General features: G+C 44.5%; 1 protein-coding gene across 3 annotated transcripts in view; it reads right to left on the minus strand.

The window, feature by feature from the left end:
• PPP2R1B (protein phosphatase 2 scaffold subunit Abeta) overlaps positions 1-17,975 on the minus strand; it is a 32,793-nt gene that overhangs the window by 8,868 nt on the left and 5,950 nt on the right. For 2 of the 3 annotated variants that reach the window (XM_045482759.1, XM_045482760.1), the window contains exons 6-14: positions 13,804-13,959; positions 13,487-13,601; positions 13,029-13,099; positions 12,273-12,407; positions 11,326-11,499; positions 8,619-8,679; positions 4,469-4,623; positions 3,972-4,114; positions 3,487-3,578 (exon numbers count right to left, since the gene is read on the minus strand). In XM_045482759.1, the coding sequence (XP_045338715.1) occupies positions 3,487-3,578; positions 3,972-4,114; positions 4,469-4,623; positions 8,619-8,679; positions 11,326-11,499; positions 12,273-12,407; positions 13,029-13,099; positions 13,487-13,601; positions 13,804-13,959 (1,102 nt within the window). Of the gene's footprint in view, positions 1-683; positions 3,082-3,486; positions 3,579-3,971; positions 4,115-4,468; positions 4,624-8,618; positions 8,680-11,325; positions 11,500-12,272; positions 12,408-13,028; positions 13,100-13,486; positions 13,602-13,803; positions 13,960-17,975 lie in introns of those variants that run through there. The other variant, XM_045482761.1, reaches the window with a different exon arrangement.

A 17,975-nucleotide genomic window follows, 5' to 3' on the forward strand; every position in this document is an offset into this window, starting at 1 on the left:
CCGCACCGAGGCCGCACCGCTGCGGCTCCCCTCTGCGTCAGGAATGACACGTCCGTTCCCCCGAAGGTCTGAGTGAGCACCCCGGAGGCCTGGACCAGACAGCTCAAAGGTCGGGTGGCCGTGCTGATCAGGACGAGCCGACCAGCAAAGACCCCGGGGCCCCGCAGCCCAGTGGCCAAGCCGTGGCACCTCCATGAGCCAAGGGCCATCACTGCAACAAGCCCTTGTCAAAAACCACACACTGAGCTGTTCGTTCTTATGAAACAGGACGCGTCCTCAGGTTGCTGTCTTCGCAGCAGCGCAGAGAAACAGGATCTGGCCTCTTGATCCTGTGACGGGGAAGCCACACAAACGTGGGAAGAAACACACAGATGAATCCCGTGGTTGAGGGGACCGCTATGCTGGCATAAGCCTGTTCTGTCTCTGCTCCACTCTCCTCCCTGACTGAACGGACGCCAAGGGGGCAGGACAAGAACTACGCTCCTCCCCGGCAACGTACACTGGGGGCCATCGCACAAACCCCAGCGGGGCCGCTGCCCAAGCGGGGCCTGAGGAAGGGGGGGCCCAACCCTCACGTAAGACTGGTACAGTCCTTCCTGGGCCAGCGGGAGAAGGAGACGCAGTCTGGTACCTTCGACAACACGTTCTTCGCATGCAACACATCAGAGGACAGGTTTTAGAAATTCATTCAACATGTTTTTATTGAGCACCTTCTATGTAGGCCAGACACTGATCTAGGTGCTGGCGATACAGGAGAAGACAAAAAAAATAGACCAAAATCCCTGCCTTTCCAGAGCTTCTGGAGCTGACATTCTAATGAAATCAAGATAAGAAAAGTAATCCATGGCCAATATGACCAGTTATGAGCCAGAGAACAGCTCCCCTGAGTAACGGAAGGGATTCCCTATCGCTTAATCAGAAAGTCAATCAAGTCCCTACGGGGTCACCCAAAATGACAGAGCCCTGCTTAGCTCCCAGACCCATGCTTGAGAAATCAAGGGCTTCTGTCTCCTCTTGACCACAGTCTTGGAGGGAGAGGTCAGTGCTCGGGGCTCCCCAGGAGTACAGTTTAAGTCTAAAAGGCATTTAAAAGTCTGTCCCCAAACCAATGGCATTCCCAACCAAAGAGTAAAGCAATAGCTGTGTGACTTTGTTTCAAGAATCAAGAATCAAGACAATAGCCTCTCAAATATGCAATTCACCAAGTGGAACACAGCCTGCAGAGAACAAAAAGAACCAACAAACTAAAATTAAAGTGTTTACAGCCTAACAGTAAAGACATTAAAATGAGAATGCAGGAAAATTTTTTGCATAGCAATAGATTTAATCCTTGGCCCAGAAAGTAGTAAAACAGAAACTTCCTAGAAGGCAGCTGGCAGTTTCAAATGCAGGCCGATACTGTCTGAGTCAGGTTCTGTTTATCTAAGGTATGACAAACCTGGAAGCATTTGGTCCAACTTGGTTTTTTACATAATGGCTTCATGTGCAGACCTTTATAGTAAGTCTTCAACTTCACGGAGCAGGACAGGGCTCGCTGGGTTTACACAAGGTTGTGAGTGAAAGAAAACAACTCAAAAACCCAAACGGAAACAAGCAAACCACACAGCAACATACAAGGAGCAAAACGTAAACTACAATGAAGCGTCATGAATTAAAATTCATTAGGACAAGGCGAGTTTGAAATCTCAAAAAGTATCAATATTCTCGGTGAAATACATAAATATTTCAGGACATAGAGTAAAATGAATACATCTAAAAAAAAGGTGTAACCCGTAACGATCCTCATGGAAGTTTTTTTAATAAAACTGAAAAGAGTGATCAGTAATTGGTGTATCAACTGGATATCAACTGGATAAAGGGGGCTTTTTAAAGAGAGCTTTTTAAAAAGATTTAAGTAGTTCAGATACAATGGGTTTCCGGACATAGTATTCATTTGCTTCAGCAAACCCTTCGGCTTGGCTCATTACCTTAAATTCCAGGAGAAATTAACGAGGTTTTACCGTAAAGGACAAACACACACATTTCAAAGGGGAAGTCTCCAGCGTCACCCACACCAAGACGTTAGGAAGGAAGCTTCAGTTGGTAGCTACAGGCGGCACAAGGCAGCGAGGAGCAGACGTCAGCAGAGCTGAAAGCGGAGCCAGCTAGAGAGCAGGAATCCCTCCCAGAAGCCGACCAGTGGTTTCTCCACTCAGCAGACACACAAAGGGCAATCTTACAACGAAGCAGTAAAACGACTGCTTGTTAGGAGGCACTAAGTTTTAAGCTTCTGGTGGAGAGACCAGGAAAGGAGGTGGGGGGAGGGAGCGAAGGAGCGGTGTTTGAATGCAGTTGCCATGGTGAGCCACTGAAATTCAGTCAGCTTCCAACACCCCGCCAACAGCAAGTGGCATCTGTGTTTGAGGTTTCCGAAGGACACGATTACAGCAAAAATCAAGCAAATAAACCCCAAGACAACCTCTACGTGAACCCTGAGCTTCCACACTCCCCTTTCATGGGAGACACTAACGCAGACCATCAGAATCCAGGAATATGTGGCTTTCACTAGGTGACATCTCAGTGTAGCTCCCAAACAGAGTGTTTATAAAATAAGGTATTCCAAATCATGTACATTTAACTTTGGAATCATGGAGGGAGACACACATAGATACATGTAAACATCAAGAGAATCACTCCACTCCTTGCCTGGGTCCAAACCCATCCAGACGTGGTTGGAGACAGTAAGTGACCAGGGCCTGACCAAACAAACAGCAAGCGTGCGGGAGCCCCGATGGTGCCGGATAATCATTAGGAGACAATCAAGAAATGACCGACCAAGGGTCAGGAACTGGTCACAAACAAGAAGAATGCGTTAAATGTAATTATCCCAAAAGTGAAGAGACAGACGATCCCATTTCGTCTTCAGAAAGAATCAAGTCACTGAAATTTGATCTCTTGTAAGTTGTTGCCATTTGCTTGGATGAAGTCTTGAAGGTTTTCCACTCTGTCTCCACCCAGCATAAGAACACATTGACTAGAAATCTGTGATAAGAATTTAGTAAAGTCTTTTCCCTCCTGTTCCTCATTATGCCAATGCAAGCACTGGAAAATTCCAAACAGAATCAAGTTAGTGGCACAGAAAGTTCATGAACTATCTATGTGAATGTTCACTATGCCAACAATGACCCAAAAGCATGACATGGTTAACTTCTCACCGTGGTCAGTTTCTTTACTCTGCCAGGCTCATCAAGTTAAACTTTAAAACCATTATAATCCAGACAACAAACTGTTCTTACCAGTGAGAATCCTAGTCCGCCCAGCCCGATCCCTGGGACTAAGAAAATGGCCTGCTCAGCAGTGGGCCAAAAAGGTTCTACAGGGGCCAGGGGCCCAGACGTTGTAGACGCTCTCGGCCCTCCGCTCCCCTTCACCTTGGCCTGCCCACCTCGCTCATGCCCACCCCCACAGCCAAAGCCTGAGGTGCAGGACGGAAACAGAAAGGCCTACCACTTATAGCTTCCTGTGCGAAGTACTTGACATCCACGTCTTCATCCTGGCCCAACTTCTGCAGTACTGGCTTCACTTCCTCCCGCAAAGCACTGAAATCCAACAGGATGGTCTGTGAAAGGCAGTCCTCTGAGCCACATAAAGGCTCTAGGATATACACGTTCTATGGTAATTTTGAAAGTTTAAAATTTTTAAAAAGTTAATTCTTTAGGCAATTTCTGGATACTAACTAGGTAATCGCAAAAATCCTCAATAGCTTCAGACAACGATCTGCTGTTGCAATCAATTGCATACAAAATCATACAGTAGCTTCAATGTAGAAGCCGGAGTGAACACTTCAGACACAGTTGTTAAATGATCATCTTTACACAAACCCCTATCTCAGGTAAAGGGAAAATCACTGACCTTAATTTTTGCTCTAACTCCCCACGAGAGGGTAAAAATTTAAATCTACTTCTTAAACCAGAGTAATACTCAAGTCTTACTCAGTGTTCAGAACTGGTCCAATTTTCTGAAGAGATTTGGCTACATTGAAACGGACGTTCGCCACTTGGTCTCCTGCCATTTTCAGGACAACGGGCAGCATGTGCTTCGTGGTTATTTCCTGACCGCAGGCTTCAGACAGCGCCTAGAAAAACAATTAAGAGAGAGCACTTAAAACACTTTCTCATGTATTTAAATATCCCCAAATCTGAGACAACAAATTAACGTTGAATAAGAAAGTAACTGACCTGCAGGAAAAGGTTTCTCGTTTGCACCTCTGAATGCGGGATACAAAGGAGCATTGGAAAACTCGGTTAAACCGGAATTCCCGGCTGACCGGACTCCTGCACATTTTTACCATGAATTTAAAAACGGATGTTTTCTCTCGTCAACCGTCCAAGTTAATCGGTATAAGAAACAGATTGTTCAGAATTCCGAACGACAGCCCCAAAAACCTGCTTACCGCCTGAGCTTAGCAATAATCCTGCGGAAGACTCACGTTAATGCAGAATAAGGTGGTCATCCTGTGCAAGTAATTGGGATCGTTCGCCATGACTAACACTCTGGGAACGATGGTGTTCTGGGCCCACTCTGTTCCGAACTTCTGAACGAGCTTCATGAGGTTGTTGGTGGCGGCTTCGCGGATAGCATACACTGGCAGCAGAGGCGCAGAGCACAGAGTCACGAAACTTACGTCAGGAGCACAGCCCCGTTCACTCACATCGTCAGCCAAGGGGACCAAAAACCAAACCCTCCCAACACTCCCGATTTAGTTGTACTACACTGGCAAACATGCTCAGACGTGACTCCTGATATACTGACTTGGTCTTATCACAGTTTACAGATGTGCCCTCTGTCCAAGGCAAAGGAGGTAGGGAGCTCGTTCTAGTGCCTACTATGTGCCAGGTGATCCGGAAAGAAAACAAGAGGCTCCCTCCCCTCAAAGATCACGTGCTCTATCAGACACGTAAGCTAACGCTGGCCGACAAGTCACGTGGTGGAAGACAGACCCTGACGAAGAATGAAAGTGTGTAGCAAAGGTCCTGAGGGCTGTACCAGAGTGGAGAGAAAAAAGAACAGGGAGGTCTGGGAAGCTTCAGGGAAGAGACAACTTGCTCTAGACCTCAAAGACTGAGGAGGATTTGTGTAAGTAGAGAGAGGAGGGAGGAATTCCTGGTGGGCACAAACGGACCCAGGGTACAAAGGAGACTAACAGCACTTAGCAAGCCATCGGGTCGGAGAGTCAGGGGGGACCCGGAACACACAGCACCTGGAGAGCTAAATTTAGACCCTGTAAGAAAAACGCTGAGTTTTTAAGGCAAAGTTGTAACCTGATGACCAATGTGGTATTTAAGCAAGATTATTCCAGCAGCGACAACAACAGCTGGGGAGACAAGGCCAGCAAGGAGGTCGCTTAGAGGCCAGTGTGGCCCCCTGCATGACAGCAAACGAAAACCTCCGACGACCTGCCTCTCTGCCCTTAAAAAGTTGATGGTGCAACAGCATGTCAACGTCTCCTGTGAATGACCGCCGGCTTTAACGTCTAAGAACTCCCTGTAAGATCATTTATCGAGGACACCGTCAATCGAGATGATCAGGCCTGAGCGACTACCTCCTCAACAACTCGCTGCTGCACAGTCAGGCCTGGTGCTACTGCATTTCGCAGGTCCCGGAGGACGCCACGCTGGGGCTCAGATAACGAGTCCAGGGCAGGGGGCACTAGAATAAGGGGGCACTCCTTATTCTACTTCTTGCCCTGGGCAGGCCTAACCCTCCTGGGTAATGGGACAGGCAAGGGTAGCCATCCAAGCCACAGCCCCAGCCCTGCAAGATTTATGTGAGGCTTCTGGACAGAAAACACCCAACTCTTCCCAGTGAGCAGATCCTCAGGCAGTGCCAACTGAGGCCAACAGGAAGGACCGCGCAGCCAAGAAAGTACATAATTTATTACCAATATGAAACCTGACCGAGGTCTATGGGAGAAGCAACCTGTCAGTGACAGCCAGAAGTATTCGTGGAGCGCACTCAAGCCAACTTCTCTACCCGCGCCCCAAGACCCGAATTCCCTCCACATTCAGAGCCTTCGCATTTCGCACAACCCCCTCCCCATCTCCCCCGCTACAGTGGAACCACCAAGAGCATCTGTGTCTTGTCTGATTCTGTTGTTCAATTTGCTTGACGTCCTTCTCATCATCTCGCCATTACCATAGGATGGGACCTCACTGCCGGAGTAAGCAGAGGCGGCGCACACACTCAGCCTGGGCCCTGACCTCAGGGGTACTCAACGGGACCTGGCAGACGCCCGCTATGGTCCTGGCTCCTCTGAATTTTGGGCCAAAAGAACGCAAACCATTCCAGAGTTCTGCCAGTTGGCTCTCCTTGTTTCGTCTCTCTCCCCTTCCCCTCAAGGGTCCCTCTGAATGCCTAACACCCTCCGTGTGCTCACTCTGATGCCTGCCCCCTTCTCCTGTAAGAAACCCATTCCCCTTCTAGATCCCTCCCCCTGATCAATACTGTCCACTCAACCTCAGAAAAAGTGACGACCCTTTCTCCTTTATACTACTCTGGACTTTCACAATATTCTTGCAGTTTAGTAAGCAGGAAAAAAGCTTCAAAAATGTAACTGAACAGTGATCACTACATAGCAGTTCGTCTAAAATGCAGAACAAAACCAAACAACAAAATCCCATGTGATTAATTACATACAGAACAACTAAAGAGCTGACATTTCGTTGATTCAAAGAACGCTTACAATGCCTTAAGTTGAGCATGCTAGCGTGCCGCTGCAGAAAAAAGGGCCAAGGGTCCCTCTTACTCCCCAACTGGAAGGGAAAAAAATCTGAGCACTGAGAAAAGCGTAACTGACTTGCACAGACAGTACAATCTTACATGGAAAGGATGTCAGGAATTCAATTCAATGTTCTCATGGAACATTAGGATTTTAAAAGTTCCTCAGAATTGGGGCACCTGGGTGGCTCAGTCAGTTAAGCATCCGACTTCGGCTCATGTCATGATCTCGCGGTTCGTGGGTTCGAGCCCCGCGTCGGGCTCTGTGCTGACAGCTTAGAGCCTAGAGCCTGCTTCAGATCCTGTCTCTCCCTCTCTCTGCCCCTCCCCTGCTGGCACTGTGTGTCTCTCTCTCCCCCTCTCTCTAAAAAATAAACAGTAAAAATAATTAAAAAAAAAAAGTTCCTCAGAATTTAGAATGCAAGCTTTCAAAAAAAAGTACCGAACGACCTGCTGGGATGTGTCTTTCCACTAACATTAAATATCTGTGAGAAATAAACATTTTCTTTCAAGAAGGAGAGAAATTTCTTTCCTACGATTTACCAAGCTTAAGTTTCATTTAAAAAGAAAAAAATAAATTGGCCATAAAAAGGTAACCTTAGAGGACAAGAAAATAGTCTTCACATTTAAGTTGAAAACGCTAAAATTACTTGTATATGCTTTCACAAGATTTGCACATTTCCTTCACACCCTCCTCTTCACTCTCTTAGCTATTTAACCTCCCACATGACCGAAACATGCCCTTAGAGCAACCACTTCCACATACAAGCGGACACAAGCTTCCTCCTCCTTCCAAATACCCAGGCAGAAGCACTGCAGATGAGCAGAGATCCTGAGTACATACAGGACATATAAGATGCTGTGGTACTGAAACAAGATGCCTATCATATCCACCAAAACATGCAACCAAAGTTGCTTATTTTATAAGCCCCCAGGGCCCTCATATGAACAGGTGTCAGGCCACACTGAAGCTGCCAGGCCTGGACATGTGGCCTAGCTGTGAATCTCATGGGTACAGAGGGCACCCCTCCCCCGCATCGCTGCCTAGCAGACCAGAGGAGATACATGCACCTGAGACCTTAGCAAAGAGTCAACGTGTAAGGTGGTTTCACAGAAAACATCCACTGCCTTGATATTGTGATATGCAGCAGCACCAGCTTTCAGTGAGTTTGTGGCGCTGAGAAGAAAAGGATTCTGCGATTGCTGAATGATGTTATAAATACACAGAGAAGAGAAGTTATTTCAAAACCTATTCTCTAGAACAGGTGCTCCATCTGACCTGCCTGAGCTCGAGGCGTCACCAGCTGCCAGGGAACAATAAGCCTACCTCTCATCAAAAGCAGAAATCCGGGTGCCCCCCTGCCCCAAGTCATAGCTGATGTCTTCCATTCCGAGACCCCGCCCCTGAATACCTCCTTCCCTATGTCACCTCAAAGAAGCCAAGCAGCCACTTCTACCCCCTGGGCCTTTCATCAGATTCCAATCCCCACCCCACCCGATCTATAGGAGCCGAAAACTAGAGTACCATGTTCGACCAAAGGCCCTTGGGACAAGGAAGGAGTGTAGGGTTAAAAAAGATAGTTTGAAAATAACATAACAGAATGGCTACGAAACAGGGCAGAGATTGTTTAATGAAGAAAATAAAGTTTAAGATAAAAAGAAATTGGCAGAAAATAAAAACGTCAAGCTCGTGTTCAAGGGGAGCTAACTAGACTCTAACTGAAGCCTTTCTTCGTCCCTACAGAGGTAAGGCTAAATGTCTGATCACATTAGGATTCCTTTCAAAAAAGGAAACCTATGAACAAAATGGATGTACACAAACACACAGGCCTTCCACAGTAATCTGTGTTTAACTTACTCACCATGGTCCACAAGCCAGGCCATACATAAAGAATTCAGCTTTTCGTCAAAGAACTCCACACCCTATAGATACAGAAGATTCCATTAATATGTATCTCCAAAGTTCAGAAATCAAGATGGTCTATTTACATTACATCAAAATGACCCAAAAGCTAAAAAAAAAAAAAAAAAAAAAAAAACAACAAAAAAAAAACCAGGTTTCCAAATAAGCTGAATGCATGAACCAGCCAGAAAAAAATAGCATGGAATGTGATTTACAAATTCTGAGACTATCTTATTAGACAACAATCATAAAGAAAGAAACCGTACATGAGATGGCCCAAGCCCTGCTAGGTGGGAGAGAAGAGGGTAGCCAGGAGCCAGACCCGACACTGCAGATGTGCTGGAAAAACGCATCGTGGACGGAGGGCCGAGCAGCATCTAGACCACTTGTGAAAAATGAGCTACCCACGAAAATACCTGTCTATAATAACAGTTCTCATTTTTTTCCTTCCTGGTTGATATAATAAATCCTTAAGGATGAAGAAATTGACATCGACAAATAGAGAGCTTCCCAATTAAATAATTTCTGGGATGATGGGAGAAAGCAGAAGAGGGAGAAGGGAGCAGGCACAGGACTCCAGGGGAAGTGGCCCCAGCACAGAGTCACAGGTGGAACCACCCCAGCCGTCCCAATTCTGTTCTCCCTGGCAACGGGCGGTCAGTCCAGCACGGGCGGACTGACACACACCAAGCCCGGTGGGACTCTGCGGCATGCGGGACAGTGCCAGGTGACATCTGCTTTCCTAGTGCCTCCTTTGTGGGGTCTGCATGTTTACAGGTGTTTTAATTTCTCTGGCGGCTAAGAAGTTACTGACCAGTGACTGTGTACTTTAAATAAAGACAGTGAACATAAAATTGCAGTGCTTTGAAAATGGTGACTGAATAAAAGAGCTTTATGATCACAGACTGTGAACAGGTGTTAGCATACACTTCGATTACCATGCCAGCTTTCAAAGACAACCTCTTCACTCCAGGTAATGGAGTTTTCTTGGATCTTAATTATTGTGGCTTAACTTTACATTCACCATGGTCCACAAGCCAGGCCACATACAAAGTCTTGGAAGAATTTTACAGATTGACTACGTGATATAAAAATCTTTACACGTAAGGTGATAAGTAACAAGGCAACATGATACTAACAAGAAGTTGAAGATGTGGACAGCGTTCCCAACTGCTGCACGTCTCCCCCGCCAGACAGGTGTGAGTCCGCCAAACTCACCACCACCCGCCCTGCTTCCAGACTCCTGCACCACAGAGCTACCCACCTTTGCCAGCTGCACAGGTCTGAAGGGAGCAGAGGTTAAAAGAAACATCACCCCCACCCCCCCCCCTTCTGGACAGTACTTTCAGTCTTCAGCAGTTAGGCACTGCCGCTTTCTACTCCGGACAGGTGACCCATGACAGTCACCAGTGAAGGAGAGAAGATGACCCTCAGCAGCACGTGGGAGTCACAGGAAAAACAGATGACAACATGACTTCACCTGACCCTATTTAGCTATACACAGATACCTCTGGCATCCATTCTGAAGAACGAGACACTTCAAATTTTTTTAAATATATGATGCCACAGACATGCACAGGGTGCGCTTTGTAAACTAAATATGCCAAAATCAGTAATATACATCCAAGGGTCTAAGAAAAGAGAAATGACATCCCACCTGCTGTGATCTGACAGTAATGGAAGTCTGGGGGAGAGGGGGACACAAAATGCAGCAATGTTAGCTGCAAGTGGACAGGTATTAGTAGCTTTCTCAAAAAATATTCAGGTATTCGTTCGTTCGACATTCTACAAATAGGTACGTGCTTAACTGCTGCCAGACACTGGCGGGCTCTGGAAGAAAAACACTGAACACAGTCGCTGCCCTAAAAGTGGTCACTTGTCCATCTCCCCAGCTAAATTTTTTTTTAAGAGACAGCAAGTGTGGGGAGGGAGAGGGGAAGGGAGAGGGAGAGTGAGGGGGAGGGAAAGGGAGAGGAGGAGGGAATCCCAAGTGGGCTCCACCATCAATGCAGAGCCGGATGCGGGGCTCAATCCTGCAACCCTGGGATCATGACCTGAGCCGAAATGACGAGTCGGACACTCAACTGACTGAGCCACCCAGACGCCTCTGAAATTTTAATTACTATGATTATCAGAGTAAAACTAACCATGTAACATAAACAGCGATAATATGGTCTCTGTCCAAAACACTAACACTATAAACATCATATTCCTTCCCTATATGATGATTGTTCAACTCCCTGTATCCAGAACGTAGGAAAAGTGGTAACCAGGGACATTTTGCTCGGAATATGGGCAAACAGGGAAGCGGCCCAGAGCAAAAATCAAAGCTGATGTATCTTGAAACCACACTCCCTTTTCTTCTCGGTTAAGAATTCCTTCAGACATGGAAACACTAAATACCATGCTCTCTTATACACACCAAAACGACATTCTTCTATGGCTTTGCTATTAGGTGGTGAGGAGGTGAAAGGCGTTTCTGTAATACCTTCTTGTTAGAAGTTAATGCACTACAGAAGATCAAAACCATCCTATGGGCAACCAGGTCAGACTTTCATGCATCTAAATGAACATTATCAGATAAGCTGTGTGGGGCTCCTATGAGCCACAGCGACTGTGCCCGACGATCTGATGCTACCCATCATTTGGTGAGCCAAGGTACTCACCAGCTGGCCCGCCAGCAGTGGCATATACTCAATGATGGCCAGCCGGACCCTCCACTTGGCATCTTCAGCCAGCTCCACTATGGCAGGAAGGAGAGACTGAGAGAGCTGACGGATCCCAATCACTTCATTTACACAATCCAAGTTAGAGATGATATTCAAACGAACTTCCGGACACTGCAAGAACACATATGAGCATCAAGGTCTCTGCCAACGTTCTCCTACTATCATGATGAGGTTAACAACTGCCAAACATTTTTTTTAAATAAGAAAGTATTGACTCAGGTGAAAAAAAAGTACAGCCTTAAAACAAATACTCACTACTCAATTCAAAGCACATAAATGTAACTGATATCTACCAGAACTTTCCATGAAAAGTCTATAGGACAGTAAAAAGCATAGGCTCTAGAATCAAATTACACTGATTCCAATCCCAGATTTGCCACTGCCAAGACTTTGGGTGAGTTATTTATCTCTCTGGCTCAGTTTCCTCATCTATAAAATGGGGATAATAATGAGATGGGCCTCATAAGATTGTTTTGAGGATTAAACATAACCATACATGCAAAGCATTTATGATCACGCCTAACTGACTGTATTCGTCAATAGATTCTATAGCTATCATTAGAATTTTGATACTACAATATTTAACTTAAAGCATTTAAAATGAAGAAACATTGGCTTTAAAGGGATGGCATCAGTCGGTATCAGCAGGAATCAGGCAGAGAGGACATAAAAACGTTTTCAGGTCTGTATCAATGGCTCCTTGTGCTCGTTTTCTGCAGAATTTGGAACTCCCAACCCAAACACAGGAATTGTCACTGGTTTAAAATAAGCTACCTTTTTTTATCCCTTCATCCCTGTTTCAGGTTCTATTTTAGTGCAACCCCAAACCAAAACCAAACAAATCATTGACTATCAAAGGCAACAGAGTTTTTAGACGGACTCACCTCATCCTTTAACTGAGCTAAAAAAAGAGGTAGAAGGTGTTCAATGGTATGCTCTTTTCCCAAAATGGTAGACAATCCCATAATCACAGATGCTAGAGCCGATTTGACATGTTGATTTGTATCAGATACTAATTCCTAAAATAAAATCAAAATTAAAAGCCTTCTTTTGTGGCAAGACGACAGAGACTTCCATACCATCTCCCAAGGAATTTAGAGACAGCACTATTTCAATATTCATTGGCTGATACACTTCTTCAGATCATCTGTGTAACAACACAAACCTATGCATGAAGAGCATTTTACAATTCCCAACATAATAAATAACAACGTCACATTAACATAACTGTCCCAATTATTCCCTATCCACCTTTAAACTCAAAAAAGCTTTAAGGTCTACGTTTTTTTTCTTTTTTAATTTATTCATTTATTTTTAAGAGAGAGAGAGACACAGAGCACACACGCGGGTGCATGAGCAAGGGAGGGGCAGAGAGAGAGAGAGAGAGAGAGAGAGAGAGAGAGAGAGAGAATCCCAACTAGGTTCTGCACTGTCAGCACAGAGCCCAATGCAGGGCTCAAACTCGTGAACCGTGAGATCATGACCTGAGCTGAAACCAAGAGTCAGCAGTAACTGACTGGACCACCCAGGTGCCCCTCAAAAAGCTTTAAGGTAAAACAAAGAAAGAGAAAAATGGAGGTAAAGTCTGCCTTGTATCATACAGAGCAGAGTGAAACAAAAAATAACCTAGTTAGGTTTACCTTTATATAGGGGAGAACCTGACTCATAATTATGGTCTCTCTGCCTTCAGTGGGTAAGTTCTCACAGAGTTCTAAAAAAGATAAATAGAAAACAATAATGCTTACATACAGCCATTTACAAGATGCCAGGTTTACCAAGAGGTGCAAATTAAATCAAATCATATGTTTAAGCTAATAAGGGAAAAGAGGTCTTATTCTGAGCGTACTTTTTATCAATCTATATGCCAAATACACCAATCCTAAAAAGGCATCTTTTTGACAGGAACAAGATACAATGGTTATTTGGTTTTAAATATAAATAGAGCAGCTCTGTCTCACAGTGTGACATTTCCACACACTGAAATTATCTCTTACTCAAAGACATATCCCACAATAACAAACATACAAAGTTCACTGACATTTAAAAAATACACCAAAAATGAAGGCTATGTCCTGAGACATCAATTGAACTCCTTAACCTTTTACTTTGTGGGCAGCAGCTGCTCGGACTTCAGCTTCACAGTCTTTGAGTAGGTTCTGAAAGGCGGGGATGAGGTCATTTAGGGTGATTTTAGGACCCACAGCTTTCTGGAGCTATAAAAAAAATTGTACATGTTTTAATGCATGCTAACAAGTTTAACATGAACAAAACAAAACCAGTATAATCTTCAAGTATATTCTTGCTACAGGCATTCCCATTCAGAAGAATTCATTCAGAAACTTCTGGTACACACCAAAAAAGAGGTTTTGTTTTTTTTGTCTTAGTACTTAAAAGATGTCACTTTAATAACCTTACCTCTGAAAACTTGTCAGCTACCATATAGCGAACCCTCCAAGATTTATCTTCCGCTGCTTGCCGGAGTGTGGGCATCACCAGAACCTCAAGGTCCTCCTGGGACAGCAACTGGGCGATACTGACACAAGCTTCCACAGCTAAGAGACGCACTGAATCCTAAAGGAATAGAACTTGTTTCTGTTAGTCAGATGATACCTACCGAGAGCCACAGGGCAGTATGTGAGGCAGTGCTGTGGGTTTCATTTAAAAGAAGAAAAAAAAAAAAAAAAGACCTCGGCTCAGGTCATGATCTCACAGTTTGTGAGTTCGAGCCCCCCGTGGGGCTCTGTGTTGACAGTTGGGAGCCTGGAGCCTGCTTCAGATTCTGTGTCTCCCTCTCTTTCTGCCCCTCCTCTGCTCACACTCTGTCTCTCTCCGTCTCTCAAAAATAAATGAACTCTAAAAAAATGGAACGGAAAGAAGGAAAAAAAAAACCACTGCATACAGCTTCATGTCTTCCTTCCTTCCTTCCTTCCTTCCTTCCTTCCTTCCTTCCTTCCTTCCTTCCTTCCTTCCATACAGCTGATCCCTTTGCCTGGAACAGTGTATCAAAATCCATAAAGGGAGAAACAACCTTGCTCTAGGAGGGCCTGGGTGCCTCAGTCAGTTGAGCGCCTGACTTCATTTGGCTCAGGTCATGATTTCATGGTTCGTGAGTTAAAGCCCCACATATGTGGCTCTCTGCTATCAGCACAGAGCCCACTTTGGATCCTCTGTCCCTCTCCCTCTGCCCCTCCCCAGCTCATTCTGTCTCTCAAAAATAAATAAACATTTAAAAACAAAAACAAAAACAAAATACCTTGTTGTAGAGTGAACAGTAATTTCCTTGGCTAGAGTGCAGAGCTTTTATTAAGGAAAACAAAATGAAAATGTAAAAATTAAATAAAAAAAGAGAACATTATAATGATGTCTTCAAGGCCTCCTATAATAAGTTGTTGAAGGACAAAAATGAAAACTGTACTTGAACAAGCTGTTTAACAGATCAGAACAAAAACAAGAGAATAAGGCTAGGGGAAACACTTAGGAAGCTCAGTTTTTAAAATACTCAGTTTGGGGCGACAGTAATAGTTTAGGCATGAGATGATGACTTGGAAAGAAACACACAAAAAATAAAAGACTTAGTAATAAAAAACAACAACAACACTGGATTTAAATGTTGAGAATCAGGGGCAGAATAACTTTGAGGTAACCAAGCCTAGAAAAAAGAGGCCAAAAACTTTAGAAAACTGTGAGATTAATGACCTCAGCTCCCCAAATGTAAACTGCCAAATGCCAATGTGATACCTATGTGTCTTTTGACCAAGTGGAAACACGCAATTAGACACATCAATGAGAAATTAGGAATTGAGATTACAGACTTGGAAATCTTAACAAATAGAAACTAAAAATATGTAAAAACATACGCACCCAGGAGGAACCAAAACTCTGAACACCATGTGTGCACATGCTATTACATATTTCACAAATATTACACATCATACTTTTCAAAATGTTACAAATTTTAAAAATCGTCGATGAACAATAATTTACTGTATCCCCAAGATACTCGCTCCTCTACCCACAAGGAAACCAGCTAAAAAAAGGCAGAACTAGGTTCCTGGTAGTGGCTATACAAGGAACTTTGAATCCAAAAACAATGCTCTATCAAGGGACTACTATCATCTCTGGAAATATTTACCAATAAATATTTGTTAAATTCATCAATGACTTTTCTCCCCAATACCTGCTCCTCTTCCCAGCCTCTTCTCTGTCTCAGCAATGACACCACCATCCACCCGGTTTGGGCTAAAGCCAAAGGTCAAGGTCTCCTTGACTGCTCTTTCCCCTCTTCCCATAGTCCCAGTGACTCTGCCTCTAAACCTATCTCCAGATTCTCTCCACCTTCACCAGGCCACCTTAGTTCACCATCCTGTCTTGCCTACGTCTCCTAACTGGTCTTCCTGCTTCTAAACCCCACCCCCACCCCCTTACAATTCAGCTTTCACCCAGAAGCCAGAATGCCGGGATGTTGTTTTTAAAAGGTACATTACACCAAGTCACACCACCTCTGCTTACAATCTAGGTGTATTCTCACTGCACCTAGGAAAAAACTTCAAACTCCATACCCTGACTTAGAGGGCCTCCATGATCTGGCCTCGGCCTATCTTCTCCGGAAGACCTTACCAGAGTCCCCGTCACCCGCTTTGTTCCAACCTGACGGCCTTTACGCTAGGTGCCTTCTCCCGGTGGAGCTCCGGTACTCCAGAAAAGGGTATGGCTGGCATTTTTCTTTTGTTTCCCAGTTTGTATCACTACTTCAGAGTCCTTCTCTGACTAACCAGTCTAGAGGAATGCCCATAATCAGTCCCTGTTACATCACCCTACTTTATTTTCATCCTAGCATTTATCATGCTTATTGATCTGTTTATAATGGTTAAACACTGTAGCCCAGCATTGGAACAGTGCCCGATATGTAGCAGGTACTCAGTAACTGTTTTTTCCAAAAATGAATAAGCCAGGAGCCCCAATTCTACCAGGGGTCAGACAGAATACACATACACATATCATACAATGAAGCACTTATTTTTTTTTCTAATGTATCACAACTAGAAATTATATGCCTGTTAATGAAGTGTACAATCCCACATATAATGTGGTGTTATCACCCCCAAAATATCAAACCTGAATCTCATCAAGCCTCTAGATCATGGATGGGGCAAACACTGGCCGAATCCAAAACTGCAGCTACTTCACGTAAATAAAGTTTTACTGCACCACCACACACATCAGTTTACATATAGAGCTTTTGTGCTACGAAAGCAGAGTTGAGTAGTTACAACAGAGACTGGCCCACAAGGCTGAAAATATTTACCATCTGGCCCTTTACAGGCAAAGTTTACAAACCCTCCTCCCCCACACTACATTCAAGTTGCAGGAAATACTGAGGACAAAAGAAAATGTTAAATTATACCGTGGGAAGCATCATCAATAAAATCCCAAATGAAGATTTAAACCTCTGCTGTCCGATGTGGTAACCACTACCCACATGTGGCTCTTGAGTCCATGAAATACGCTAATGCCCATGTTCATATGATCACTATTTTGGACGCAGTGTGTTAAATAACATAAACTATTAAAATTAATTTCCCATTTTCTAGTTTTTAAAATGTGACTACTGGAAAACTTAAAAAATTAACAGGTAACTTAACACTGTATTTGTTGAACAGTGTGGTTTTCAACTATAATGTTCCATAAAAGTACAAAGAGAAGTCAGAGCTGGTAACCACAAAAGTCAAGAGAAAGTGTTATCTGAAGCAGGCAGGGGGTGGGTGTGCGTGGGCGAGAGCTGGGGCGGGCTTCCAGGGTGGTGGCTGTCAAAGTTCTGCCTCCTAACCTTCTTATTATTCGGAGTTGTATCTTTTGTGCTCTCCTCTATATGGTATTTCAGCAAGTTTTTTCAATTATTTTAAGGTAAGATTTACCATCTTTCAATATGAGACTCATCAAGAGGTCCTCCACATGTGAAGTGAATCCAGGAAGACACCAAGCAAATTAAAACCCACACGCATTCTTCTGGGGTCCAGAAACTCTGGGGGTGGATCCTCTAGCCATAAAGAAGGCAGTTCGGCTTAGCCACGAAGGCTCTGAACTCTGGAGCCCAAATGCCTAGATTCTAACCCCATCTACACCACTGCAAACCATGCCATCCTGAAAAAGCTACTTCGACTTTCTGTGTCTGTCATTCCCTAACACATAACATGGGCTCTCTACCTCATGGGGCAACTATTACCCAAGTATTTCTTTTATGTAAAAACCCCTTAGGACAGGCTAAGAAAAACCACACACTTACTGCAGGTGCTCCTTATTATTTCTACACCAAAAAGATCCAGATCCTTGGACTTAAAATTGCTATTGTACAAAGTCCCCCTATACAGTCCTCCAGAGAAGGGAGAGGCTCAGGCAGCCTTCCTAACACATTTGTTTATCTGAAAGTCAAAAATCCCAGGCAACATGACCCCGCTGTGACCGGCTGCAATGCGTGGAGGTGTGTTAGCCCTTAAAGCAGCTTTGGTCTTCCCTTCTTAGAGGATTCCCATCCCCTCTCTGACTCCTGTTTTATCCACTGCCAGCACAAGAGAAAATCATGGTCTGGT

This window comes from Leopardus geoffroyi, chromosome D1 (genome assembly GCF_018350155.1).
Source record: "Leopardus geoffroyi isolate Oge1 chromosome D1, O.geoffroyi_Oge1_pat1.0, whole genome shotgun sequence".
NCBI lineage: Eukaryota > Metazoa > Chordata > Mammalia > Carnivora > Felidae > Leopardus > Leopardus geoffroyi.